Below are 27,551 nucleotides of genomic sequence, written 5' to 3' on the forward strand. Positions count from 1 at the left end.
ATTTATTTATTTTTTTCTAACTTATTATTATATAATAAATTTCAGTCCTGTAATATTAATATTATAACATCTGCTGCAATTTAAATTATCAAATTCAATTAATTTTAAATATTTTAAATTTTCAATTATCATTTATTAAAACACTTTAATTCTTAATAACTTAAATAAATAAAATAAAAAATATTTTTTTTAAAAAATTATCTTTCAGATATTTATTACCCACTAATTTTTTACCTAACTTTTCAAATGAATAGAAAAATTAATTTTTTAGATGAATTAAAAAAATATAGAGATTTAAATATTTAATTTTAAAAATATAAAAATTAATTTATTAATTATATTGAAATTTAAGCATCAAAGTGTAAATTGAAGAAGTTAAATTAAAATTAATTTTAATGAAATTGAATTATTATTATAAAAAATAACTTATTAGAAATTCTTTTATTAATATTAATAAAGCATCAATATATTAAAGATATTATCAATATCACATATTACAAATATTTTTGACATTAATAAAAAATCAATTTAATAAAATATAATTCAAAAGTAAATATAATTTTTTAATCATCAAAAAAATTTATCATTTTTTTCCTTTTCTTAATATTCAATAATAAACTTCTTTATTTACCAATGTGTAGCTATCAATTAATACATTTAAAAGACTAATAGAATGAATTAAATGGGTTGATTTAGATTTTTTAATTTTATTTTATTTAATTTTTATAAATATTTAAATTTAAAATTTTAATTTATTTAATTTAATTTTAAACTCAACTGATTAATTTTAATATAAATATGATAAAGTTAATTAATATTTTAAAAATACTCTACTTATTAAAGAGTAAATAAAATAATATTTAATAAAGTATTAGACTCAAAAAATATCAATTATTTAGAAAAAAAAATCTAAAATGACAAGTGTAAAAGGAAAAAAAAAATCAGAGGAGCATTAATTATTGTTGTTATGTTTGTTATTAAGGAAAATAATAATGAAAATGATATTCTGAGAGGATGTTTTTTTTTTAAAAGAAAAAATTATTCGTTCTGGGATAAGAATGAAAAGGGAAGGGATCAGGTCAGGGATGGAGAGTAGATGGCAAACAAACAAACAAAGCCCAACAGAATCATAATTCACTCTCTCTCTGCAGCTTGGAGAGAGAGAGAGAGAGAGGTTCTGTACAGGGATAACAGAAGAATTTTCTCTTGTGGCTTCATTCTCGTCTTTTTGCCGCTGTCATCCATCATTTCTTGCTCCATTCATCAGGAGATCTGGGTTTCCTCCTCCCAAATCGAATGGGTGTAAATCTTCTCTTTCTATTTGTTTTGAAGACTGGACATTATTGTAAGGGAATCAAAGGATTTGTTTTTCCCTTTTTTTAATTTTTGTTTGGCGTATATGTTCTGGTATTGTGATTTCTTACATGCAAGTTTTTGGGTACTCAGTAAGTCTTCTCCATCCATCGAGCGTAGAAGCATTTTTTGGGATACTAACAGTGCTCTAGTCAGTCACCCGATCTCTCAAGGACCATATGAATAAAAAATCTCTTGTTTGCCACCCATAGATCCTCTAGCTCAGATCCTATGCTTGTGTGTTCTCTGGCTTTTTTGGTAGCCCTTTGTTTCTTGAAGGAGAATTAAGGGTTTCCTCTTCATGAACATCTGATAATGGCAGATGTTTGGTTGCTTTGGATTCTTGTTCGGATTCTATCTATTTTTCTTTCAGTAGCCAGTAGTGGTGAGCATTCGTTCCAACGGAACTTAATAAATTAAAAATGAAATTTTAGTGAGTATAAAAATTGAATCGAATTGTTTTTAATTAAAATTTGAATTGAATTGAATGTTGTGATTTAATTTGATTTAATTAATTTGATTTTTTAATAAATTTTTTATTTTTTATATTTTATTTTTAATAATTTAAAATTTAATTAGAATATTTTAATTTTAATATTATTTAAAATTTTTATATTATTAAAAATAATATACTATTATTATTAATTAATTTTTTTAATTTTTTTTAATCATAATTCAATCGAATTAAAATAATTAAAACTTTTAAAATTAAAAATCGAAACGAATTAAAATAATAAAAAATTAAATTAAAAATTTAAATTAATTCAATTGAATTGAATTTTTTGATTTGAACCGAATATAAACCGAGCCTAGTTGCTTGGTTCTGGAGTAATTTTCATTCAAGCTGGGTTGCTAGCTGTTGCTTGTATTTGTTGGGCTAAAACCTTATATTGAAATTCACCTTTGTTTTTGGAAAAAACAAAAAGAGTATATAGGATTAATGTTTTGAGAGGAAGATCCTCCAATTATGAGTCAATCTATTTAGAATTAATAATTTCATAATAATTTAATTAATTTTTTAATAATTTTTTATTTAAAATAAAAATGTCTAATTTCATTAAAAAAATAGACACAAATAATTTTGCAATAAAATTTATAATGAATTTTATTATTTGAATTATATATATTCAAAATAAATGAATGTGTTATATTCTCTTATTCTGTCCTTTTATCCTAGGACAAGGACGAATACAAAAACATTCATTTTGTTTTGAATATTAAGGCCTTATTTTCTAGGAAATAAATATAATTTAGTTATGGGTATTTTGAGTTTGGTTTTTTCTTCTAAAAGATTATTAATTTTCTAAAAATGAAAAATTCTTGAAATAAAATTCAATTGATTTAACTATATTATTTTTAGATTTCCAAATATTCCAAACATAGATAGATTAAATATAATATATAAAAAGGAAACTTACATTGTTTTTTTCTTTGCTCCTTGTAGGAAATTGTTTGGTAGGTCTCATCATTGGGAACTTGCTTACATAATTCTTATGCAGTTTACATGAAATTTCCTATTATCATTGAGTTACTCTTTCATTTAAGGGAAAATATGAGAAATTTCTTTTTAATTTGTTAAAAAAAATAAAAAAAATAAAAAAATACTTACAATGATTTAATGTGTTCATACATGTATGTGTTAACTTAAACAATAAAATCGAGATGGATTTGAATTTAATTCACGATCTTTCAGCTCTGAAAACGAATTCAGTATTAATGAGTCTGGTTAAATTATTTTAAAAAAAAAAAAAAATAATGTAAGACTAATTCAACAAGAAAAGAATTGAATTGCAAAATCATTAATGGACACTTTTAGAATCAAGTCTTCCTGTATGAAACCTTCAATCATCCATTGACAATTTGACATCAAACTCCTTTCACTGGCTTTGACCACAAGCTCCGCCGCCCCTAAAAAAGAAAAAAAATGAAAACCTGCAGGCCTTCAAGAATCAAAACTCTTAAACAAGGCCTAAGTTTAAGAGTTTGAATTGTATCAACCCTCCTCATACTCTAGAGTAATTAATCTCTCATAAGAGGTTGGCGATTGATGGAGGGTGATTTCTTAGAGTTCTAAGAATAATACTTGAGGTATTAAACGAGAGCAATAATAGAGCTGGGTGATATATTTCGTAAAAAATAAGGTTTTGGAGTTGCTCGAGTAATAGAGTCCGGACCGGAAGTTTCCACGTGTCTTAATCTGGCATGAGTTTTATACGTTATAAACGGTATACTTGCCTTGAACTAAGAAGCCTCTGTAAACTTCTTGTTATGAAGAACTAAACTTCAGAATCAAACAAATCAATGGAGGAACTTCGAATTCATGAACAGCAACGTATAGCATATATATTGAATGATGAATAAATTTTCTTGCAAAGGAAGGTAATTATTTTATTAATATGGTAAGAGTTCCAAACAAGTTTGAAGTGGATCGATGTCCATCCACCATCATCCCACCTGCGTAAAGATTAACAAAATCATAATAATCATGGTGGATGGAGATCGATCCATTCTGTCTTTTACATCGAATCCTAAAACTCTCAGAAAAATAAACCCACCACATAATACAAAAAACAAAACAGAAATAGGATGAAAACAATGATAATAAAGAAGAAGTAAAGAAGTCGAACGAGCATGTTATGGCTGCTGTCACCGCCTCTGCCACCACCACCGTAGTCCAACTGTTTTCGAGGTCGACGTCTTTGTGGTTTTAGGACCTTGTCTATGCTCTTGTCTCTCTGCATGTTCCCTTCAAAAACAACTCACTCAACCTAGCTAAACCCAACCCCTCTAGCTGTATAAAACAAAGACATGAAGAAGCTCTCTGGAGAACAAACAAAGGTAGTGTGTGCTCTGGCTGGAAGAGAAGAGGAAAATGTTATTTATGATTCTTAATTTTGTGTTTTAATTTGTAATGGGTAGTTTCGTGGAGCTTGAGAGGGAAGACCAGAGCAACTTCGTGGACATTGACGAAGAATTTGGTATTGCCGTTTGGGTATTAGATCGGCAGCAGAATATGAATTGGAGAGCTTAAGTTTTGGTTTAAAGCTGATATTTTCTTTTACCCTGCGCGACTACAAGTTATTAGAAAGCTACTTTGACTGCCCAAGACGGAAGCCGAACCAAATTAAACGGGAATTTATTAACTATGCCTTTATTCATTATGGATCCAATATATAAAAAAAAAATAAATTTTAATTTTTTTTTTTAATAAAAGACCTATTCATCTCTATTTTAAATCTGTAATAAATTAAATTTAAATAAATTTTTTCCAAGCTGAATAGTATATATGTAAAAAAAAATAATAAATAAGAATGTCTGTTCAAAACATTATATATACCACGTTTTGAAGACCATTCCGTTGACAATGACATTGAATTAAAATTTACTTTTTTAAAAAAAAAATTAATATTAACCTTAAATCATTTAAATTGTTTTTTACTCTGGAAGAGGAGAATACGAAGGAGAGGTAGGCAAATTGGGCTTTGGGAAGTGAAAGAACTTGCCCATGAAATCTTGGGTTGAATTTGGACCTACGTGTAAAGTTGTGATTTGGTGCCCATTATTCTACTTGTGCAAGTGAAGGAAATACACTTGTTGTTCTAGTGTTATTGCTTGACCCCTCTACACTTGCTGTTCTAATGTTATTGCTTGACCCCTCTCTCTCCTCCTCTTTGGATATATATAAAAGTTTAATATTAACTTCCAAGAAGTTAGATAGATTTTAAATACAAATTCTGAGTATAAAGTATTTTTAAAATTTAAAAATAGCACTTTACACTCTTAATATACTTATTTTTTTTTAATTTAAAATATATTTTCTTATTCATCACCGAATTAAGATTGTGAATACCAATTTTTATTTTATATTTTGTTGATAGTCAATTCGTTCGCAATAAAGATTTTGTGAGACATTAACTTCTGTTTTTCTTTTCTTCTGTTTGTGTTTTTCCTTTGTAGGTTTATTGGCTATTATAAATACATGTTGTTTTACCATCGTTTTGCTTGGTGGTTTGATAGATGTAAGAGCTAGTTTAGATTGCTGAGTTTTGATTCTTGCAAATCTGCAATGAAAATGAATAATGGTTTGGGAGAGTGTAGTATCTTACTGAATAGGCTAAAGTTGTCACTCATAAAATGCAAGTGGGTCTCTACGAGTTTTTTCTTCTCTTTTTTAGTCGTTAACTAGTTGATATTATCTCTTTCTTAACCGCTAACTAGTTGATATTCTCTTTTTTCTGTAACTGGTATTGTGTTATATCAATGTATTTCTTTTATAAATAAAGATGATTTTAAATAAATTTTTGGACATTTAATATCATGTACTTTCTCTATACTTTTATAATGAATACTCACATCAACTATTGACAACACGTGTTCATACTTTTACTAGATAGCGAGTATCCATATTAAAGTTTTTTTATCTTATACAATTTATTTAGGTATTAAATCTAGGTTTAACTTTTTAATTTATTAGATAATAGTTTTATATTTAAATTTTTATGGTTAAATTCTAAGAGCTATGGTCATAACTAACTTCAATGAAATCTTTATTTTTGGTAAAAAAAAAAAAAAACCCTTACGCAGAAGTCCAATTCATAGCTCTGCTATCCGAACTAATATTAGTTGACTGGTCAAGAATTCATCTTCCAACTTCAAAAGATTTTTCCAATAAAGAAATTAAACAAACGTCGCCTGAGAGATTCGAACTCTCGCGGGGAAACCCCATGTACTTAGCAGGCACACGCCTTAACCACTCGGCCAAAGCGACGTTGTTGCCAAGGAGATACTTAGATGACATGAAAAACGGTTTTTGATGGACAGGCAGGTTTGATTACAATATGGGAACGCTTCCGGCAATTTGTGCTCGGCCGGTTCACTGGTAACGGCGTTGGTTCAAGTGAAAGTGGTGGTTTGCGATAGAGGAATAAATGCTCACGTAGAAGAGGGTGTAGTTGTTCGCGACGCTGGTGGGATTGGAATGATACTTGCAAACACGGAGGTGTGTGGTGAGGAATCGGTGGCGGACAGACACTTATTGCCGGCGGTGGCAAGGAGAAGGAAGGCGGGTGATATGAATAGAAAGTATGTGAAGAGCCATCTAAACGCAACTGCTGTCTTGAGTTTTGGTGGGACCGTATTGAGTGTGCGTCCATCACCGATGGTTGCCGCCTACGTGGTTGACAACACCAACTCACCTCTGCGGGATGCTGGGAGCGTTAAAGTGGCCATGTTGGGGAGGCAGGATCTGTGAATAAAGTGGCCGTGACTGCGCCATCTAAGGTGGTGGTTAAGGTGAAGTCGACCAAACTTGTATTTAGAAATGTAGGAGACAAACTTAGATACGCGGCGATCGGGGCAAAGAAAATCAGAAACCAGGCTGCTAGTGCCAGATATGAATTTGGTTCAATAGCTTGGAGAAACGCTAAACACAAGTGAAAAGCCCAGTTGCCTTTTCTTGGATGCGATTGTGAGAGGTCTCTTATTCAAAATGGGTTTTGGCTTGTTGGGCCTTTGCACCGACTCTTCTCCAGAAAAGCAGCTGCAAAGTGGGAGACGTCGTTTTATGTGGCTTTTTGGCGTACCATCAGAAAATGACGCCCGAAGGCCGAAGTTGAAGGTTTGGAGAAGTTTATAGCTAAATGTCAAGTCCTAGTCATTTTGAGCAAGAACTATTATAGTCTGCTAGCAGAAACCCTTTTTTCCTTAGATTCAAATGATCAACTGGGAATGGACCCCTAAAACCCTAATTTGAAGATTTGCATCCTCTAATTTCTCATCCATACACACAGAACTGTAGCCTCCATGTTAAAGGACCATCCTCCTGGAAATAGTGCAACATGATCCAGAGAATCCTTACCCTCTTGGTCTCTGTATGATCTACTCAAAAGAATGTAACATCCCATCTTGCTACTGTTAGAGTGACGACTGCAAGCCACCAACAGTGCAGCAGAAGAAACTCTGCATTGTTCTTCACCAACTGAATCTTCTCCGACAAGATTTGTTTCTAAAACTAGTTATGATCAGCAGAGTTGATGCCCTAAGCCAGAAACTATTCTGCAAATTGTTTGATTCTTTGGATTATTGACAAACAGAAAGAATGCCCATATGTTGAATAGTTGTATTTTAGAGTGGAGGTAGTACTGGCCAAGGGCCAGATCTGAACCAGCGGTTCTATTCAATTTACGAATCAAACCGGAATTGGTTCAATTTATAACAATGGTTCCAGTTCGATATTTAGTCTGGTTTTACTTCCTTACGATTATGGTTTTTTTAAGTTCCAGATCTAATTCAATTAACTTTAAATTCTAATTGATCAATTTGATTTTATTCGAAAAAAATTAAAAGTAAAAGATTTAAATAAAATCAAATAAGTAATATAAGTTTTAAATATTATTAAAAATATATTTAATTAAATAAATAAATTATATAAAAATAAAATAATATTACATTTAAATGAAAATAATAATTTTTATAAATAAAAAATTTTAACTTAATTATTTGATAATTTAATTTATTTATGTATGAATCGTAAGTGATATAATTTTATAAAATAATTTATTTTAAAAATTAAAAATCGAACCGTACGCTACCGATCTAGTTCTCTTCTGGACCACATGAGGGAGCCATAATCGATCCTCTAATTTAAGGTTTCAATTCAGTTATGGAACCGAAAATGGTTGACCAGTCCGGTTCGAGGTCCAAACCGGACCGGTGCCAGGTACAGCTGCCTGCAGTTTCAGTCTTTGCAGGAAGGATAGTGTGTATGACCAGAGGCCAGTAGAAACCATAAGCAATCAAGAACATGGCCAGCCAATTCAATTATTTTGCACCAATAATTAAGTAATTGTAGGTCCACAGATTTGAATTATGGATGTGGATGAAATGGATCATCATGTCTCAAGGCTTCAGCTCCCAAGATTAATATCCAGTTGAACAAGACTTGTGATTGTTTATTAGCCAAATCTACGACACTTGGAAGCTAAAAAACGAAATACCCACGAGTGCGATTAGACTACTCTTATCATCTTAATCTGAATATAGCCATAACAGATAAACCCTCAAATCTAATCAATGCTTATTTACATCCAACGTTAGAAACCAATGTGATTTGTGAGTCTAATCTTGAGTTATGGTTAATAACTTTAGCCAAAACAATAATTATTCTGTGTAGAAATTGAACTGTATTAATGGAGAAAAAGCTTTGCTCATACTGCATATTAATGTGCTAAAAGAATAGACAACATGGATTACAACAGTTTTTTGTACAATTGGAACAAAGACGTACCTCTGGACACTTGGGGCCTTTGGGACATCTAGGAGCCGAGCAGCTCCACCTAGGACAACAGCAGAACCATGTGCAGCAACTGCAGTTGCTGCAATCTGGGCATGAACATCTGCAACAAGAGCAATCTGGGCATGAAAATCTGCAGCAAGAGCAATCTGGGCATGAAGGAAATCGACATGTGCAGCAGTTACTGCAGCATGAAATGTTTCTACAACAACTGGATTTAGGGCAGGAGCAAGAGCAAGGGCAATGGCAATGGCAAGGGAAACAGCTACTGCAAGAGCAACAGTGACACTTGGGTGCTGGACAACGAGTACATGAACAGCAGTTACAAAGGCCACATGGGTCACAATCACAGTTGCAGTCACAGCAGCGAGGCAAGTGTATGTGGAACGAGCATCCCGTATAGCAGCAACAACAAATCCATGAGAAATTAAAACATGGTATTCCACTGCAGACCACAGCATCAAATTCATGAGTGATAATTTGCTACAATTTTTCATAATTAAATTTGCAAAGCTTCCAATAAATGTGAAGTTTGCATAACAGTATTAACCATACTTATGGGGTGTATAGATACAGAACACAAGACAAAAGGACAATAAAACAGTACCATAGCCACTTCCAGAATCGACAAGACCTTCGATTCTTTCGGTTTCTGCTTCAATGGAAAAAGAAAGGAAACATAAGGCTAATATATTCTTCCTTACAAATAGAGAGAAAGCAAGTGAAGAAACAGTGATAACTTTCTTACGTTGGTATTAAGGGATCTGGATTTGCAACAACATAGTCAGTGACCCTGCAGAATGTGACCTCAAATCAATTACAACTAGCTGATCACAGAATTTCCACCTTTCTCAGGTATCAAAATGTAATCCAACATCGAAAATGCGAAAAAGAGATTTGTTTTACACAATGTTTTGATGGATTAGAAGCTTTGCAAAGCAAAGGCAAATGCAAAAGCCAACATACTCTTTGCAGCATCTGGATGCAGGCTGGAGGCTGTCAACAGATTTTAGTTCCTCCTGCAAGAAGTGAAACGAAAGAAAATGAGAAACTCACAAGATGAACAAGAGAAACATGATTAGTGAGTTGTTTGCATTGCTTGAGCTTTGCTGGTGCACAAACTTCATGATATGAATTAACAGATACAGACATTAATAATTGCATTGCTCAGCTTTTATCATAAGAAAGGAAATTACTGATTCTTGGTCATTAGTGAAACTTATCACATGGTTCTCATTTAGGACCACTTTCAGACCATTGACACATACTTTGTTTTGCCAGCAGTCAAAACAAAGAAAATATCAGAAATCTGGAGACCATGAGAAGAGTTACTCACCTGACATGCAATTTCAGTCAAAGAAAACACCTATCATCTTCTAATTTACCGGATAAACCAATTTCTGCAATCTCTAATAACTTAAGATTGATCTTGTGTAATTTTTTTATTTTCAATTTCTACTATAATTGTAAATTTTAGTAAACATGAAAGTTCACCGATTAAAACTGCATCTAGTTAAGGACAATAGTTTTCTGAGGGAAGGAAAATGGTGTAAAGCCACAAGATAAACAGGTGAATTTTTGATATGTTAGCATGTAAAGAGCCTATTCAAGAAGAGTTTCTTCAGGCAGGGAAAAGGCTTGAAATTTGATTTTCAGGTGAAAATATATGAGCAACTTCAGCATTTTTAGATAATAATCAACAGACAGATTCAATACAATGTCATGATTAGCTAAACGTCAGGCCTTCATGCATCATCCAGATATGACCAACTTCCGTCTTGAGCTACTTCAACCCAACGTTCACAACAAGAAACGTTGTATCTTTAAAAGATTTTAGTCTTAAAAGAAATAATAAGTCTCCAATCACAAATTAGTAGATCAGCAGAATCATTCTTGAGGCTGTTTAAACTTTGTTTTCCTCTACGTTTCACCGCTGTCATGTGACAAGTACTAGGAGCAATAAAGAAATTTAAAGAAAAGTTAAAACCCACCTCAAGAAAACCGATTTCTCTATCAAGCATCTGTACTTTAACAATTTCCTTTCGCTTGCCATACAAATCCGGGTACTCCGGCGGAGACTTTGGAAAAGGAGGCGGCAACGACGGAACAGAGGTAGAACAACGCGACTTAGAAGCAGCAGCAGCTAACACTCTACAAGTTTCAGCCATTTTTATTCTCTTGAAGACAAGACCAGAAGAAAAAAATAAAACTGAAAAGAAAGAGAGATGAAAATGAGAGCAAGCAAGGAGTACTAGAAGAAGTAATAAAGCAACCACTAGTAGCAAATAGTAAGAGACAAAGAAGAAGCGAGCAAGTAAATGTTAGGTGTGAATGCTATAGCATACGAAAAGTTATTGTGGCAGAGGCAGTAATTACATAATCTGACAAGGATAATTAAGACCCAGAAGAGAAAAAGGCAAAGAAAAACAAAGGAAACTGTAAAAGGAGCATTCATGGCAGATGGGGTTTGTAGAATGCAGGTGGAGGATTAATGGGGAATTAAGGAGTGATAATGGGGATAAAAAAGATTGATTATTATCACAGAATGTGCGTGGAGATAGAGAGAGATTTGGTATATGTGGTCTGATCAAGACACCAACCTTTGTGCATGGTAATAATGATAGTGGTAATAATGGTAAAAGACGGCTGTGGAAAAGCCTGCAACTCGGCGTTCGAACACATTTTGCATTTTTGCTTAAAGAAAAAAAGAAAGTGTTGTGATCGAATTTGAGTGAGTTTTGATTTGAACCCAGAAGTCTCTTTTTTCTGCGACTGTATGGTGTGGGTGAATTATTTACTGAGCCAATGTCTCGGTGGTGGGGTGGCGGAGGACTGGGTGCAAAGGAGAAGCGAAAAGCACGATGTAGTACCTGAGATGGGCACGTGATGGGTGGGTGCGTAGGATAGAGAAACGAATTTGATTGAAATGGAGGGAATTGGATTTTTGAACCGTGAATCAGCTCTGATTTTGAGAAAAACCAGATTGAATCACCACAATGGGTAATCTCTTATGAACTCTTGTATTCCAATCAAATTTCTTGCTACGTTTCACGTAATGTCACTCTTTGAATCTTTGCTATTTCTTCATCCCTCCACTCCACAGGCATCAACCTTCCATTGTTTATACGTAACTTCTATTTTTTAATACCTCAATATTCAATTAAAAAATTTTAAATTAAAATTATATCTATTTAGTTAGTATTTTTATTTGATTTTTTAAAAAATTAAAAGTATTTTTCTTTTAATGGATTGAAAGTAAATCAATTTTTCTTGCTTAATTAAATTACTTTCTTGAAAATAAATTTTTTAGAAAATAATCAATTTAAATTAAATAAATTTTATGTTTAATTTAAAATAAAAGCCAATTATCTATTAAATGAGTTAGAAAAAAAAACATTCCTTTGATCGCTTTAGTCAAAATGAGCACTCATAAGTTTAAATCCATAATCAAATTGCACAAATTAATTTTAATTTTTTATTTTGATTTCAAGTAATAATTTATAAAAAAATTTGATTTTGAATTTAATTTTTCAATTTGATTTAGCAAGTTAATAAAAGAATCAAATTAATCAAACCAATTTTCTCCAATTCAATTATAATTTGACACCTAAGTGAAATAGATGGTATGAGAATTCAATTATAATATGACATCTAAGTGAAAAAAGCAATTATAATTTATGAAATAAAAAAATTGAAAACATTTATAACACTAAATGGACTTTAATAATTTATTCGAACAACAATCAGGACCAATTGTAATAAAAAAATATAATTTATTAAACATCTAATCTTGTAAAAATTACTAATAGTTAAGAATAAATTAGTCATATATTGTAAAAAAATATCAAACATAGTTTGACTTATTATTAATTATATTTTTAGTATCTTTTACTTTCTGATATTGTTGTGTTTAGATTGATAATATGGTCAGAATAGAATTGAGCTACTATTGACTAGAATTAGTAAGAGAAAATATTAGACGGTGGTGGGTACTCACGGCTGCCACTTCGATACTCAAGTCAGTATTTAGAAGAACAGAGAGAATGTGGATTACTTAGAGTTTGAGTAGTATTAGAGATAACGTACATTTACTTTTGGAATCGCTCTCCTTTTATACTGTGAGAGGATGAAGATAAATATAGTATTTCCTGAAAATCCGGCGATGATATGGTTGGCTGCTCGATAATGGACATTGTTAGCTAATTAGGCTAGTAATCATGTGATCTCTAGTGAAATGGGAATGTGCCTAATAACGGTAACTCTATGCCAAGACTCGGTCTATCCGGAGAGGACGGGTCTTGAAGATAGTCCGGGTGTTACAGTATTCGGGTCTCCTTCTCCTATAGTGAGACCGCATTTTTCACTTTTCAGATCCTTGCTATGTGGCCCCTGTCCTATGGTGAGAGTTCACAACTTATATTGGGCGGATGTTATATAACATCAGAGGTCCCCTGCTAGTCTTCATTTATTCAGATTCGAAGGGAATATCTCCTATCGAGAACCGAAACATGTGGCCCTTCAAGATTGGTTCTTTGCTACTCATGTTGCTTCGTCTACTGAACCTTCTGCACTGTTTTATGGTGCCATATTTAACGCCTGCCATCGAAATGACTTTTATAAGGGTCTATCGTCTTCTCTAAGCATCACTTTTACATTTTTCTGCAACTGCTAAAGGAATTCACTTTTGTGAATCCCTTTGTATTAAAGTCCTTACATGATTTTTGATAACTTTTTGTCTTTTCTGATATGGATAGGAACATCTCTTTCTCCCCTAGCGAGTTTTTCTAGCTCCTCCTCTGACGGCCTCATCCGAGTGTTAGCCCCTATTATTCCCTTGTGGGAGACCTCCAAGAACGAGGGTGCCTTCTTTAATGACATCTCGTCCCTCTTCTCGGATAGCAACATGGATCATTTGTATGACACCTATCACATACCTCGGGATTCTTTTTGAATCTTTACTCCTCCCCATGTTCATGCTAATGACTTCATTCCTGCTGGTGACACCATCATAGTTTTCAAGGAGCAGTTGAAGGCGGATCTCCGTTTTCCTTTAGACCTCTTTTTTATGGAGATATTTCGGTTTCACAAACTTTATGTTGCTCAGCTTCATTCTAACAGCTGGAGAATCTTGATAGCCTTTCGGTTCATGTGTTTTAACAATCACATTGAACCTAGCATAGCGTTTTTCTCCCAATTATACCAACTGGATACTCGTAATAACGAGGAGTTCTGGTATTTCAGCAATCGAAAGTACTTGAATATTTTTTACCGGATGTCTTCTTATTTGAAATGATAGAAAAATAAGCATTTTATCCGTCATTGTACTCCATGGAGTTTTGGGCACCTTCAAACTAGCTGTCACTACTGGGTGGAGCTAAAGAAAGATGGGTCCGCTCGAGAAGAGAGGAGGACAAGGCTTTGGCTTCCCTTATAGCAATGTCTAAAGCCTTAAGGAAGATTGACATTACTCAGGTGGTGAAGAACGTCGTCTTGTTCTGGAAAAGCCACATGTCAGTAGGCTAGACCCGCGCTCCTCACCCGCCCATCCTTTTCGAAAGCGTACCCCTTCCTTAGAATCAAGGTACTTCTCTTTTCATCCTTTTTATTTTCTAAACTGACGATCTTACTTTTTCATTTGTTTATAGATATGACCAATTCAAGCAGATTAACCAAGGCGGTACGTGCTGCTCGAAAGGGCAAAGCTATTGTCGCTGAAGTTACCAACCCTCCTGCCTTTTGGGGGACGTGATTGTACTTCCCCCTCCTCCTTCCCATCCTATGGCCCAGGAACTGGCACCCCTTGAATTTGAGTCTTTGGTCTCAAGCGCCTCTGCTTTTGCCTCAGCCCATGTGCTTTCTACTGATGCCCTGTCTTCTTCCGCTCTTGTGAATGCTAGAGTTGAGTCTTCCTAGCCTACGGACATTCAACTTTTGGCCTTGGCGCTAAATAGGACACCTTCTCTCCTTGATGACCCTTCTCTGGTCTTCTGCTGCTCAAGAGTGTTTTGAGGCCTGCAGATCACCAACACTTAAATGAGATCGAGATGGACGAGCTATTTATAAAGGCTATTCATTTTGCATTGGAGAGTGCCCGTGGTCAATGAGCATTTTAGAAACTCACTATTTAGCTCTTGAATTTTTAAAAATACATTAAAACATTTCTCACTTTTAAATAATTCAACTAATTAGTCTTTCTGTTACTAGAAGGAGTAAAAGATAAATGAAAAGACGAAATGCCTTTGATAACTTACACTAATAACTTAAATAGTCTAAAGAATTTAAAAAAAAAAAATTCTAAACCCCAATTTATCTCTTTTCCTCTCTGTAACGACCCGAAAATCGGACCGCCATCGGCGCTAGGATCCAGGTCGGCTTAAGACCGCCGGAACCCGTAGCAAGCCTACTAAACACTCTGTGTACCTGATAAATCCCATACATCATCAAACATAAACAACAATCCTGTAAAACTACCAGGCTTAACTACTATCATTCAGATATACAAATCTGAAACAGCCCTCAGGGCCTACACCAGTGATTACTGACCGCTGTGGGTCAAGAGATTAAAACCCTTTCTTCCCTCACGGTTGGGTCAAGGGATTGGAACCCTTTCTTCCCTCTCGGTTGTGTTTCCAGGTCAAGGGATTGGTTACCCTTTCTTCCCAAAACACAACCCACTGGCGTCTCATCAAACATGCCATACGTTAAGCCTGGTTCAACACATTTCTCATCAAGAAACGCAAAACAAGATCCATGTACACAGGGATTAATCATACACCACACTAGAGTAAAGACACTAGGGTAAAGCACAACTCTATCTATTACATGATATCACATAGCTATACATAACTGAACATACATTCCTTTAATTTACATAATGTCCACTACTCTATTACATACATACATCCAGCCATAACTTTACTCTTTACTCTTGCTGACTCTGACTTCCTATAGCTAACTCTGAACCTGCAAAACTGGGGTTAAGGGAGAGGGATGAGCTACTAGAGCCCAGTGAGTAGAAACAATAAAGCAGTTTATTAATTACATACTTTCATGGAATGCGCCACTGCAGAAACATTTCACATCTCGGATCGGACATGACCTCAAAACTCCCTCTGTCGGTGCCCGGCCCCTAAGGAGCTCTCACAGGTCACTACATGTCCTAGTGCCCGGCCCCTCCTATGGAGCTCATACAGGTCTTATCTAGACATAACAGATCCATGGGCTATTGAAGTCGCCTGGGTCCAATCCACACTAACAGTAAATAATGCAATGCATCATAGTCGTGATTCTAATGCAATCACCCTAGTATATATCATGATATCCATGATGCATGAAATATGCTAAAGCATTTGATTTCTCAATTTAAAAACATTAAGTTTAGTTCTACTCACCTCTGGCAGACGCTGGACTGACTCTACAACAGCTAACACTGACGGCCTCCTCGATCCCTCGGGTCCGATCCTCTTGAAGAACAAGAGTTGGTGTGACCCCAAACGTGAAGATATGGAGATTCAAGCTCCACAAGTCTCCAAGCTTCAAAATCTTGCTCAAAGCTCACAACTCCTTGCACGAAAAGAGAGTGAAACACACTCCATTTTCGGTCAACGGGGCTTTTATAGCTGGCCAAACCGCCTCTCCTTCGGCGGCCTAAGCTGCATGCAAAACCATGCAACATTCGGCAGCCGAACTTCACCTTCGGCGGGCGAAACCATGCAATGTTCGGCGGCCGAACTTATCCTTCGGCGGCCGAACCTGCAACTTGCCCCCTTGGTCTTTTCCCTTTCAAAACCCAATTCCTTTGCATTCAAAATCATAGAAGCACTTAAAAACATTTTGAAAAACCTCTTTTTAACCCTTTTAGAACCCTCCGACATCCTCAAATTCCATATTCCAACGGAGATTTCGCCAGAAAGTCAGAATTCCGATGCCGGCGTCTAGCCGGGTATTACACTCTCTCTCCGAATACGTCGCGTCCCACCCCATCTTACCACATCGTGTCTCTCTTTCCCTTCTTCTCTTCTTCAAACACGTCGCGTCCCACCCCACCTCACCACATCATGTCTCTCTTTCCCTTCTTCTCTTCTCTTTTATCTATGGTATTTCTCCAAACCACCGATCTCCTTCTCCCTTTTCCCCTCTCTCCCAACATGCCATGCCCTGCCCCTCCCTACCTCACCGAGTCTCTCTCTTTTCCCTTCTTCTCTTCTTTTCTCTTTTGGTATTTCTCCAGCCCACTACTGTCTTTCTGCTTTTTCTCTTTCTCTCTTCTGTTGCTGCTGTCATGGTCCTAGGTGACAAATTTCATTACTGTTGTGTGATTTTCTCATTCTTTCAGATAATAGCCAGCGGGAATTCCAAAAGTATGGCCACTAGAATCTATGACCCTAAGCAGGGCAGTTGGGTAAAAAGTTTGATGTCATGTAAATCAACTCCTGAAAGTAAGAAGGCCAACCAAAGATGTGTCTCCAGTAACTCAAAATTGTAATAGATTATTATAAATATCGGATTGGATGAATAGTATGTTTGTTTTTAAATATTTTTCTAGTAGGCTTTGGACCCAATTTGTAGGGTCGGATGTGCAGTTTCCTTGTGACAACTATATCGATCTGTGATGCAATGTTAAGACAATGATTTATTTTTTCTTAAGCTCAAAATAAATTGATAACCACCATGATCACCAAGTACTTTTAAAATTTTTTGGTTTATAAAAATTCAGAAACTAAATAGTGAATTTTTCTATACCATAAAAATTAAGTAATAATTTTTTTGACCGGATGTCTTCTTCTTTGAATTGGTAGAAAAATAAGCTTATTATCCGTCATTGTACTCTAGGGGGTTTTGGGCACCTTCAAACTAGCTGGCACTATTGGGTGGAGCTAAAGAAAGATGGGTCCGCTCGAGAAGAGAGGAGGACGAGGCTTTGGCTTCCCTTATAGCGATGTCTAAAGTCTTAAGGAAGATTGACATTACTCAGGTGGTGAAGAACGTCATCTTGTTCTGGCAAAGCCACATGTCGGTAGGCTAGGCCCGCGCTCCTCACCCATCCATCCTTCTTGAAAGCGTACCTGTAACACCCAAAAAATATATATAGATATAAAATAAAAATAAATAAATAAAAGAATAAGAATAAAAAGAAAAGAGAGAAAGAAAAAAAAATAAAGTAAATTAAGTTAAGGACAAGTGGCAAGTTGCTAGCCACTTCACTTAAAAAAAAAAAAAAAGAAAAACAAAAGGAAGAAAGAAGAAAAGACTAGAAGAGAAGAAGAACCCATTTCTTCAATCCTCCTTCCTCTGCCGTGAACCAAAACAAAATCCCTTTCTCCATCTTTTATTCTCTACACCAAAATTCCTTCAAATTTCCATCTCCAATCAATTACCCATATTCTCCCAACACATTTTCAAAGTAGAATTTGAAGAAAAGAAGAGAAATCAAAGAGAAAATTCAAACTTGAGGGAGAGTGAATAGTAACCAAGGGTTTGAAATTTAAAGGTATGTTAGGGGTTTTGATGTAGGGATGTTTCTTATTATTTTTATGTGAATATTTATGAGAAATATTGTATTAATATGATTTATTGGTTTATTTTTTCATGAAAAAGAAGTGGAAGGGAAGAGTGGAAACTCTAAAGGAAAAGGAAAAGAAAATGAAGACTAGGAAATTTTAAGCTTGTGGAAGATTTTGGAAGGTTAAGGTTTGTGCTCAACTTTATTTGAGTCAATTTAAGAATTTGTTAATTATGTGCTATTTGAAGATTTTACTACCCTAGTAGAAATAGACCAAGTGAATAATAGTTTAATTATATTGTATAATCCAAGTTTGAGAAATAATAGATTGAATAGATAGAAAATTTTAAAATTCATATGTAATTTAAACAAAATTTAAGTGATGGATCTAATGAAATGACTCTATTTTCTTTGATAAAAATATAATTTGGTTAGATATAGTGACAATAAAAAAATTTAGTAGACCAGAGAGAAGAATTAATAATATGATTTAGATTATTTCAAATGATTTGTTATATAGTTATTTGTCATTTGTTTGAATTACTGTTATTACATGAATTTTGATTTAAATGTTTTATTTATAAAACAAAAAAAAAGTTGAACACCACTAAGCAAATTGCTTAGCGCGTAGGAATTTATTTTTTTCCTCCCGCAGATTGTGGATCCAAGTAGCAGTAGATCAAGATCTGCATCAACCCAGCCAGAGTTACATCATTAACTATCTTGGGATATATTTTGTAAATTTTTATATGAATTTGATTTTAGAAATATGGTATGTACATAAAGTTTTAGAGATGAAGTTGTATATGGTTGGTTTAGATATATTGGAAGATTTTAATTTTGATGTAAATATGGGTTACTAGTATAAGTTTTATGTTGAGATTTATGAGATGGTTTATGAAGTGTTTGATCTGAATTGAAAGTGTTTTGATGTTAAAAGAAGTTTGGGGGTTGAGGTTGAAGTATATAGAAGTGTGTTATTACTATTCACAGGTGGAATTAAACCCATATTTCAGGGGAAACTCTGCCGGATTTTCAGTAAAAAAAAAAGTCATGAATTACATGATATAAATTAAAGTAAAAAATAAGAGAACTGTTATAAAATGTGATGTCTCCGGCTCGGTTAATTAAATAACCGAGTAGGGGAGTTACAGTACCCCTTCCTCAGAATCAGAATACTTCTCTTTTCATCCTTTTTATTTTATAAACTTACTATCTTACTTTTTCATTTGTTTATAGATATGACCAGTTCAAGCAAATTAACCGAGGCGATACATGCTGCTCGAAAGGGCAAAGCTATTGTCGCTGAAGTTACCAACCCTCCTGCTAAGCGTGCTTGCCTTTTGGGGGATGTGATTGTACTTCCCCCTCCTCCTTCCCATCCTATGGCCGAGGAACTTGTAACGACCCGAAAATCGGACCGCTACCGGCGCTAGGATCCAGGTCGGCTTAAGGCCGCCGGGACCCGTAGCAAGCCTGACATGCAACCTGTAAACCTGTTTAATCCCATACATGATCAACAACATACATAAAAATTAAAACTTTCCTTTCATACATTCTATCATACGCCAAACTCAACCTGTGCATGCACTGAACATAATCATCATCATAAACTTGACCCCTCTATGGGATCTCAACAATGCCCCCAATGGGTGGCATAACATGTGTTGAGTTGGCTAAACATAGTCATCAATAAACATTAAGATCATGTAACAAAAAGGGATTACAACATCTATAGGGTCAAGCACAACTTCTAGTCCTCAATATCATTATACATAACATAACTATTCAGTTATACATCATCTTACAATTTATCATGTCCACTTTCTAACTATTACAATTACAAGACTTTACTCTTCTTGACTTCTCTGTCTAGCCCGTACCTGCAATCCTGGGGGATTAGGGAAAAGGGGTGAGCTACTAGAGCCCAGTGAGCAGAATAATAGAAAACATCATTTAAATCTCATGCCATCATGTAATGCAACACATCACAACAAATCACATCTCGGATGGTATTGTCACCAATAGTCCTCTACATTCCAAAGTGCCAGGACGTAGAATGGGTACAACCGGTCTTTCTCTTAACATAACATATCATACATACCAATGTGCCAGGGACGTAGAATGGGTACAACCTGGACTTTCTCTTACATAATGCCAGGGACGTAGAATGGGTACAACCTGGACTTCCATACCATATCATGCCGTAGTATCATCATACCATATGAGACTAAAGGATCATTCAATAACCAATCCACATCAACATCATAAATGCAATGCAACATATTCGTGAATTCTAATGCAAACAACCTAATTCATCACATGACATTCATGATGCATGAACATGCTCAACTGTATAATTCATTTGCTTTAAAAACATAAAGGTTTATTCTACTCACTTTTGGCTGAAGCTCTACTGACTCAGAAGCAGCTGAACTCACTGCTGGGGTCCTCGGTTCCTCGGGTCCGAACCTACACAGGTGGACTCAAATGAGGGACCAAACAATTAGAACATAACTCTAAAAACATCCCCCAAAAACCCCCTAAAACACCTTGAACAATCATGCAAAAACATGCAAAGGAAGGCTGGACAGGGCAGGTTCGGCGGCACCTTCGGCGGTCGAAAGTCCCTCCAGAGCCGAAACCCAGGCAGGTTCGGCGGCACCTTCGGCGGCCGAAAGTCCCAGACAGAGACGAAAGTCTCTTTTCGGGGGCAACTTCGGCAGCCGAAAGGCCTGCCTCCCAAGCCATGTTCGGCGGCCGAAAGTCCTTCGGCTGCCGAACCTGGTTTCTGCCAAAGGGCAGAAACTTGGCTCTCTTTGCACAAAAACTTCTCCTTTCCATTCCAACATGCATATAACTCATCCAAATCATGCAAAAATACATACATTGGCTCCTAGGGGCTTCAAACTAACTTAAACCCCAACTACAACACACAACAACAACACATTGCTCAAAAACACATCAAAAACTCAAAAACCTAACTATGAGCTAAACATGTATTCTACCCCATAGATCTTGTATAAAACTTACTTTAAACATGAAATGAGCTTAAGATCGGCTCTTACCTCTTGAAGATCGAGAGAGAGACGTCCTAAACTCGGAGGTGGAAGATTTTTTAGTTCTTGAACCTTAAAGCTCCAAAACTTGCTTTAAACTCGAAAATCTTCAAAACAAAGCAAAAACTTGTGAAGATCTTGAAAGATTTGAAGGAAAGAACTCAAGGATGGTGAGGAACGGTGGAGAGCTCACCTTGGCCGACAATGGGGAGAAAAACTCGCCCGTTTTCGGCTAAGGGACCCTTTTATAGTGGCTGGCCAGGCCACGTTCGGGGGTCGAACATGCCTCCGCATGCATGCCATGTTCGGCGGCCGAACTTGAGGTTCGGCGGCCGAACCTGGACTTTCCTCAACCTATGCCTTCGGGGGCCTAAGGCACACCCGAAATGCCTGCATGTTCGGCGGCCGAACCTGGGTTTTCCTCCAAGGATGTTTTTATTCAAAAACTCATTTCCTCTTTACTTAATATCATCAAAAACATTAAAACATTTTAAGAAAGCATGGTTTTACCTTTCTAGAGGTCTCCGACATCCGAGATTCCACTGGACGGTAGGAATTCTGATACCGGAGTCTAGCCGGGTATTACATTCTCCCCCCCTTAAGAACATTCGTCCCCGAATGTTCCTCAACTAGCACATAGCATGGCATATACATAACATACATACAAAGCACATAAAACACATATTACTCACAAGGAACTAACCTCAGAAAAGATAAGGGTATTGCCGGAGCATGGACTCCCGTGTCTCCCAAGTGCATTCTTCCAAATTGTGGTGGTTCCATAGGACTTTCACCATCGGGATTTCCTTGTTTCTCAGCTTCCTGATCTGGGTGTCTAGGATCCGTATTGGCTGCTCAACATAGGTGAGATCTTCTTGGATCTCCACATCAGGCTCACTAAGAACCTTGCCCGGATCTGACACGAACTTTCTCAACATGGAAACATGGAAAACCGGATGGATTCTTTCCATTGAAGCAGGTAAATCTAGCTTGTACGACACATTCTCAATCTTTTGCAAGACTTCAAAGGGTCCGATGTACCGTGGAGCCAGTTTACCTTTCCTTCCGAACCGAACCACTCCTTTCATTGGAGACACCTTGAGCAATACCAGATCCCCCTCCTGAAACTCTACTTGCCGTCTGCGGATGTTTGCATAACTCTTCTGTCTGCTTGCAGCAGTCTTGATTCTTTCTCTGATTATGGGTACCACCCTGCTGGTAATCTCTACTAGCTCAGGCCCTGCCAAGGCCTTTTCTCCAACTTCTTCCCAGCAAACAGGTGACCTGCACTTCCTTCCGTACAAAGCTTCATATGGAGCCATCCTGATGCTAGCATGATGGCTGTTATTGTAGGCAAACTCCACCAAAGGTAGATGCTGCCTCCAAGAACCGCCAAAGTCCAGCACACACATTCTGAGCATATCCTCGATAGTCTGGATGGTCCTTTCTGACTGTCCATCAGTCTGGGGGTGGAAGGCAGTACTGAAATCCAACCTAGTACCCATGGCATTCTGCAGACTCCGCCAAAACCTGGAGGTGAACTGGGGCCCTCTATCAGACACTATTGAAACAGGAACCCCATGCAGCCTGACAATCTCATCAACATACACCAGCGCCAACTTGTCCACAGAGTAGCCACTCCTGACAGGGATGAAGTGAGCAGATTTGGTGAGTCTGTCCACAATCACCCATATGGAGTCCAATCTGTTGGACGTCGCCGGTAACCCCACTACGAAGTCCATAGTTATATTTTCCCATTTCCACTCTGGAATAGGTAGCGGGTTAAGCATTCCAGCCGGCTTCTGATGTTCCAGCTTCACCCTCTGACACACTTCGCAGGCTGACACAAACTGTGCCACTTCTTTCTTCATCGCTGGCCACCAATAAACTTTCTTCAAATCTTAATACATCTTGGTGGCTCCGGGGTGAACGCTGTATCTTGCATTATGAGCCTCTCTCCTAATGTCTCCTTTTAGCCCTATGTCATCTGGTACACACAATCGACTCCCATAGCGGAGGATCCCCTTGTTGTCAAATCTAAACTCGCTATCTTTGCCTGACTGAACAGTCCTGGCAATCTTCACTAACTCTGGGTCCTCATGTTGTTTCTGAGCCACTTGCTCCAGAAACACAGGTGTCACTCTCATCTGGGCCACTAAAGCACCTGTACCAGACAACTCCAATTGTAGACCTTCATCAATGAGCTTGTAAAACTCCTTCACCACTGGTCTCCTCTCTGCCGTGATGTGGGATAGACTGCCTAGTGACTTCCGGCTTAGGGCGTCTGCCACAACATTCGCCTTACCCGGACGATACTGAATCTTGCAATCATAGTCACTCAGCAGCTCTACCCATCTCCTCTGTCTCAAGTTCAAATCTCTTTGACTCAGGATGTACTGCAGGCTCTTATGATCTGTAAAGATCTCACATTTTACCCCATAGAGGTAGTGCCTCCACATCTTGAGTGCAAAGATTACTGCTGCCATCTCAAGGTCATGTGTGGGGTAATTCAACTCATGCTTCTTTAGCTGCCTAGAAGCATAAGCAATCACCCTCTCATTCTGCATTAGTACACAACCCAGTCCCACACGGGACGCATCACAGAAGACTGTAAAGTCCTCATCACTAGATGGCAAAGCTAACACTGGTGCTGAAGTCAACCTCTTCTTAAGCTCTTCAAAACTCTCTTCGCACTGGTCGGTCCACATAAACTTTTGATTTTTCCTGGTTAATCTGGTCAGAGGAGCTGCTATTTTCGAGAAGTCCTGAACGAACCTCCTGTAGTAACCTGCCAAACCCAAGAAACTCCTGATCTCTGTCACTGAAGTGGGTCTAGGCCAGTTAGCCACAGCTTCTACCTTCTTGGGGTCCACCTCTATCCCGTTCTCTGACACTACATGCCCCAAGAACGAAATGCTCCTTAGCCAGAACTCACACTTGGAGAACTTGGCATACAAGCCATGTTCCCTCAAGGTCTGCAGAACCAACCTCAGATGATGGGCATGCTCCTCTGCATTCCTGGAATACACCAAGATATCATCTATGAAGACAATAACAAAGTGATCCAGGTACTGACTAAACACTCTGTTCATGAGATCCATGAATGCTGCAGGGGCGTTGGTTAACCCGAACGGCATTACAAGGAACTCAAAATGCCCATATCTGGTCCTGAAAGCTGTCTTTGGCACATCTTCTTCCCTTATCCTTAGCTGATGGTACCCCGATCTCAGATCTATTTTGGAGAAACAACCTGCTCCAGCTAGCTGGTCAAATAGATCGTCGATCCTAGGCAACGGATACTTATTCTTGGTAGTGACTTTGTTCAACTGCCTGTAGTCGATACAAAGCCTAAGGGATCCATCCTTCTTTCTGACAAACAAGACTGGTGCACCCCAAGGTGAGGTGCTCGGTCGGATGAAGCCCTTTTCTACCAGCTCTTGCAACTGTTCTTTCAATTCTTTCAACTCAGTTGGAGCCATCCTGTAGGGAGGGATAGAGATCGGTCGGGTTCCAGGCATCAATTCTATCTCGAACTCTATCTCCCTAGCAGGTGGTAAACCTGGCAGCTCGTCTGGGAAGACGTCTAGAAACTCTCTAACCACTGGCACCGAGGCGGGCTCTCTAACCTGACTGTTAAGCTCTCTCACATGAGCCAAATACCCCTGACATCCCTTCCTAAGCAACCTACGAGCCTGAAGAGCTGATATCAGACCTCTAGGTGTACCCCTCCTGTCTCCCCTGAAGACAACCTCTGACCCATCCTGACCTCTGAACCTGACTACCTTGTCCCTGCAGTCCAAGGTAGCACCATGGGTAGATAACCAATCCATCCCTAGAATGACGTTAAAATCTGTCAAGTCTAGAACCACAAGGTCGGCGGAAAGGCATCTCCCCTCAACAAAGACTGGACTGCACTGGCAGACTGACTCTGCCACTGATGGGTCACACTTGGGTCCACTGACCCAGAGAGGACACTCTAACTCAGAGATCATCAACCCCAACCTCTGAACGGCTCTCGGAGCAATAAAAGAATGAGATGCACCAGGGTCCATCAAGGCATACACATCTGAACAACCAATGACTAAATTACCTGCCACCACGGTGTTAGATGCATCTGCCTCCTGTTGAGTCATTGTGAAGATCCGTACTGGAGCTGATGGACCTTCACCTCTGAAACCCGCTGAAGAAGAGGCTGCCCCTCTCCCTCTGCCTCTGCCACTGGCCTGAGTCATGGCTGGAGCTGCTGGTTGAGCTACACTACCTGAAGCCGTCTGCTGAGACTGTGTTCCAAAAGCTGCCCTAGGACACTCCCGAGCCATGTGTCCCTCTTGCTCGCATCTGAAGCAGGCTGTTGTCCCAGCCCGACAAACTCCCCTGTGTAGCCTACCACACTTTGCACAAACTGCATTATCCGCGCTAGAGCTTGAGCCACTCCCTAGTCCCAGACTAGACTTGACCTTGTTCCAAAACTTGTTCTTCTTCGACTTCCTAGTGGTGTTATTCCACTTTTTGCTACCTGAAGCTGCTGCACTCAAAGAAGAAGAGCCTGGAGTCTTGGAACCAGAAGACTGTGCCACTGACTGTCTGACTGTTCCCTGAACGATGGCACTGGCCTCCATTTTCCGGGCCATATCCACTATGGCATGGAAGCTCTCCCTATCTGCTGACTGGATCAAGGAGGAATATCTGAAGTGGAGTTTCATGATATACCTCCTTGACCTTTTCTGATCCGAGTCGAGATTTTGCCCTGCAAATGGCAACAGCTCCAAGAATCTGTCTGTGAACTCCTCTACACCCATCTCATCAGTCTGCCTCAATTGCTCAAACTCTATCATCTTCAGCTCCCTTGAACTATCGGGAAAGGCCCAACCTGCAAACTCGTTTGCAAACTCCTCCCATGACATGCTGTCTACTCTCGGGTTCACATAATTCTTGAACCACTCTCGTGCCTTCTTGCACTTAAGAGTGAACCCAGCCATCTGAATGGCTCTACTGTCATCAGCCCCAATCTCATCTGTGATCACCTTAACCCTTTCAAGGTACACAAATGGGTCATCCCCTTTTTCATACTGAGGAGCACCCAATTTCATGTAGTCGGTCATCTTGACCTTGCTCCCACTAGCTGAGCTAGGTCTAGGAGGTTGAGTAACTGGGGCTGTTGGTTCTGTAGGTGGTGGAGGTGGTGCGACATTTCCTGAGGTAGGGTTTGCTGGATTTGGATAGTAAGGTGGGGGTGGATACATTGGGTATTGTGAATATGGTGGGTAGTAGGGTGGGTATGGCATCTGTGTGGGATAAGGGGTGAAACTAGGGTAATCCGATGTACCTCCCATCGAATACCCGGGATTTTGTGAGAAGTGTGGGTAGTGGGGTGGCTGAACAAATCCCGAGGCCTGAGTGCCTCCTTGGGACTCTCCCATTCCCTCTTCTGACATGCTAACTCCTAGACTGCCATCCCTCCTCTGCTCTACATCCATATCATCCCCCATGTTTTCTGACATTCCTCCCTGAACTGTTCCTCTCACTGATTTGCTCCTACCCAGATCCAGAGACCTTCTAGGGTCTCTTACTGCTCTTTCTCTGCTAGACCTACTAGACATTGCCCTAGGCAATGTAGGAGGACGGGCGCTCATGCCTTCATCCTCAGGTGGCACTCCAGTCAATCGTGCAGATCGACGAGTCCCTCTCATCCTGTTTTCTGAAATGTAGCACATAACAAGCAAACATTAGCATCATATGGTTCATGTGGGCACACATGAACCCTCATCACATACATCACATATCATTAATGCACATGCATATAATCATGGCATTTCACATCACCAAACAAGACAGGACTCCACATCCTATCCTAGTGGACATGATCTTCCTATTGTGCTTGACCTTCTATAACATCTATGAGCCCGTCACTCTAGGTCCGACCATATGAACCTAGGGCTCTGATACCATTCTGTAACGATCCAAAAATCGGACCGCTACCGGCGTTAGGATCCAGGTCGGCTTAAGGCCGCCGGGACCCGTAGCAAGCCTGACATGCAACCTGTAAACCTGTTTAATCCCATACATAATCAACAACATACATAAAAATTAAAACTTTCCTTTCATACATTCTATCATACGCCAAACTCAACCTGTGCATGCACTGAACATAATCATCATCATAAACTTGACCCCTCTATGGGATCTCAACAATGCCCCCAATGGGTGGCATAACATGTGTTGAGTTGGCTAAACATAGTCATCAATAAACATTAAGATCATGTAACAAAAAGGGATTACAACATCTATAGGGTCAAGCACAACTTCTAGTCCTCAATATCATTATACATAACATAACTATTCAGTT

General features: G+C 37.9%; 1 protein-coding gene and 1 non-coding gene across 3 annotated transcripts; both read right to left on the reverse strand.

Annotated features, from left to right (window-relative positions):
- Nucleotides 1-6,039: 6,039 nt before the first annotated feature.
- On the reverse strand, nucleotides 6,040-6,121 carry TRNAS-GCU. Its single transcript has one exon. It is a non-coding gene; the product is annotated as a tRNA-Ser (tRNA).
- A 2,402-nt stretch (nucleotides 6,122-8,523) lies between these two features.
- LOC110612259 (guanine nucleotide-binding protein subunit gamma 3) lies at nucleotides 8,524-11,432 on the reverse strand. Of its 2 annotated transcripts, none has more exons than XM_021752992.2 (5): nucleotides 10,636-11,432; nucleotides 9,551-9,663; nucleotides 9,393-9,437; nucleotides 9,252-9,296; nucleotides 8,524-9,089 (listed from the first exon to the last, which is right to left on the reverse strand). In XM_021752992.2, exons 1-5 carry the CDS (start codon nucleotides 10,810-10,812, stop codon nucleotides 8,579-8,581), a joined length of 891 nt encoding a protein of 296 aa, XP_021608684.1. In that variant the 5' UTR covers nucleotides 10,813-11,432; the 3' UTR covers nucleotides 8,524-8,578. The 2 variants fall into 2 exon arrangements, with proteins under 2 accessions (XP_021608684.1, XP_021608685.1); XM_021752993.2 differs by having other exon boundaries at nucleotides 9,611-9,663; nucleotides 10,636-11,420.
- Between the last annotated feature and the right edge of the window lie 16,119 nt (nucleotides 11,433-27,551).

The sequence above is a fragment of the Manihot esculenta genome, chromosome 3, assembly GCF_001659605.2.
Source record: "Manihot esculenta cultivar AM560-2 chromosome 3, M.esculenta_v8, whole genome shotgun sequence".
In the NCBI taxonomy this organism is placed as follows: domain Eukaryota; kingdom Viridiplantae; phylum Streptophyta; class Magnoliopsida; order Malpighiales; family Euphorbiaceae; genus Manihot; species Manihot esculenta.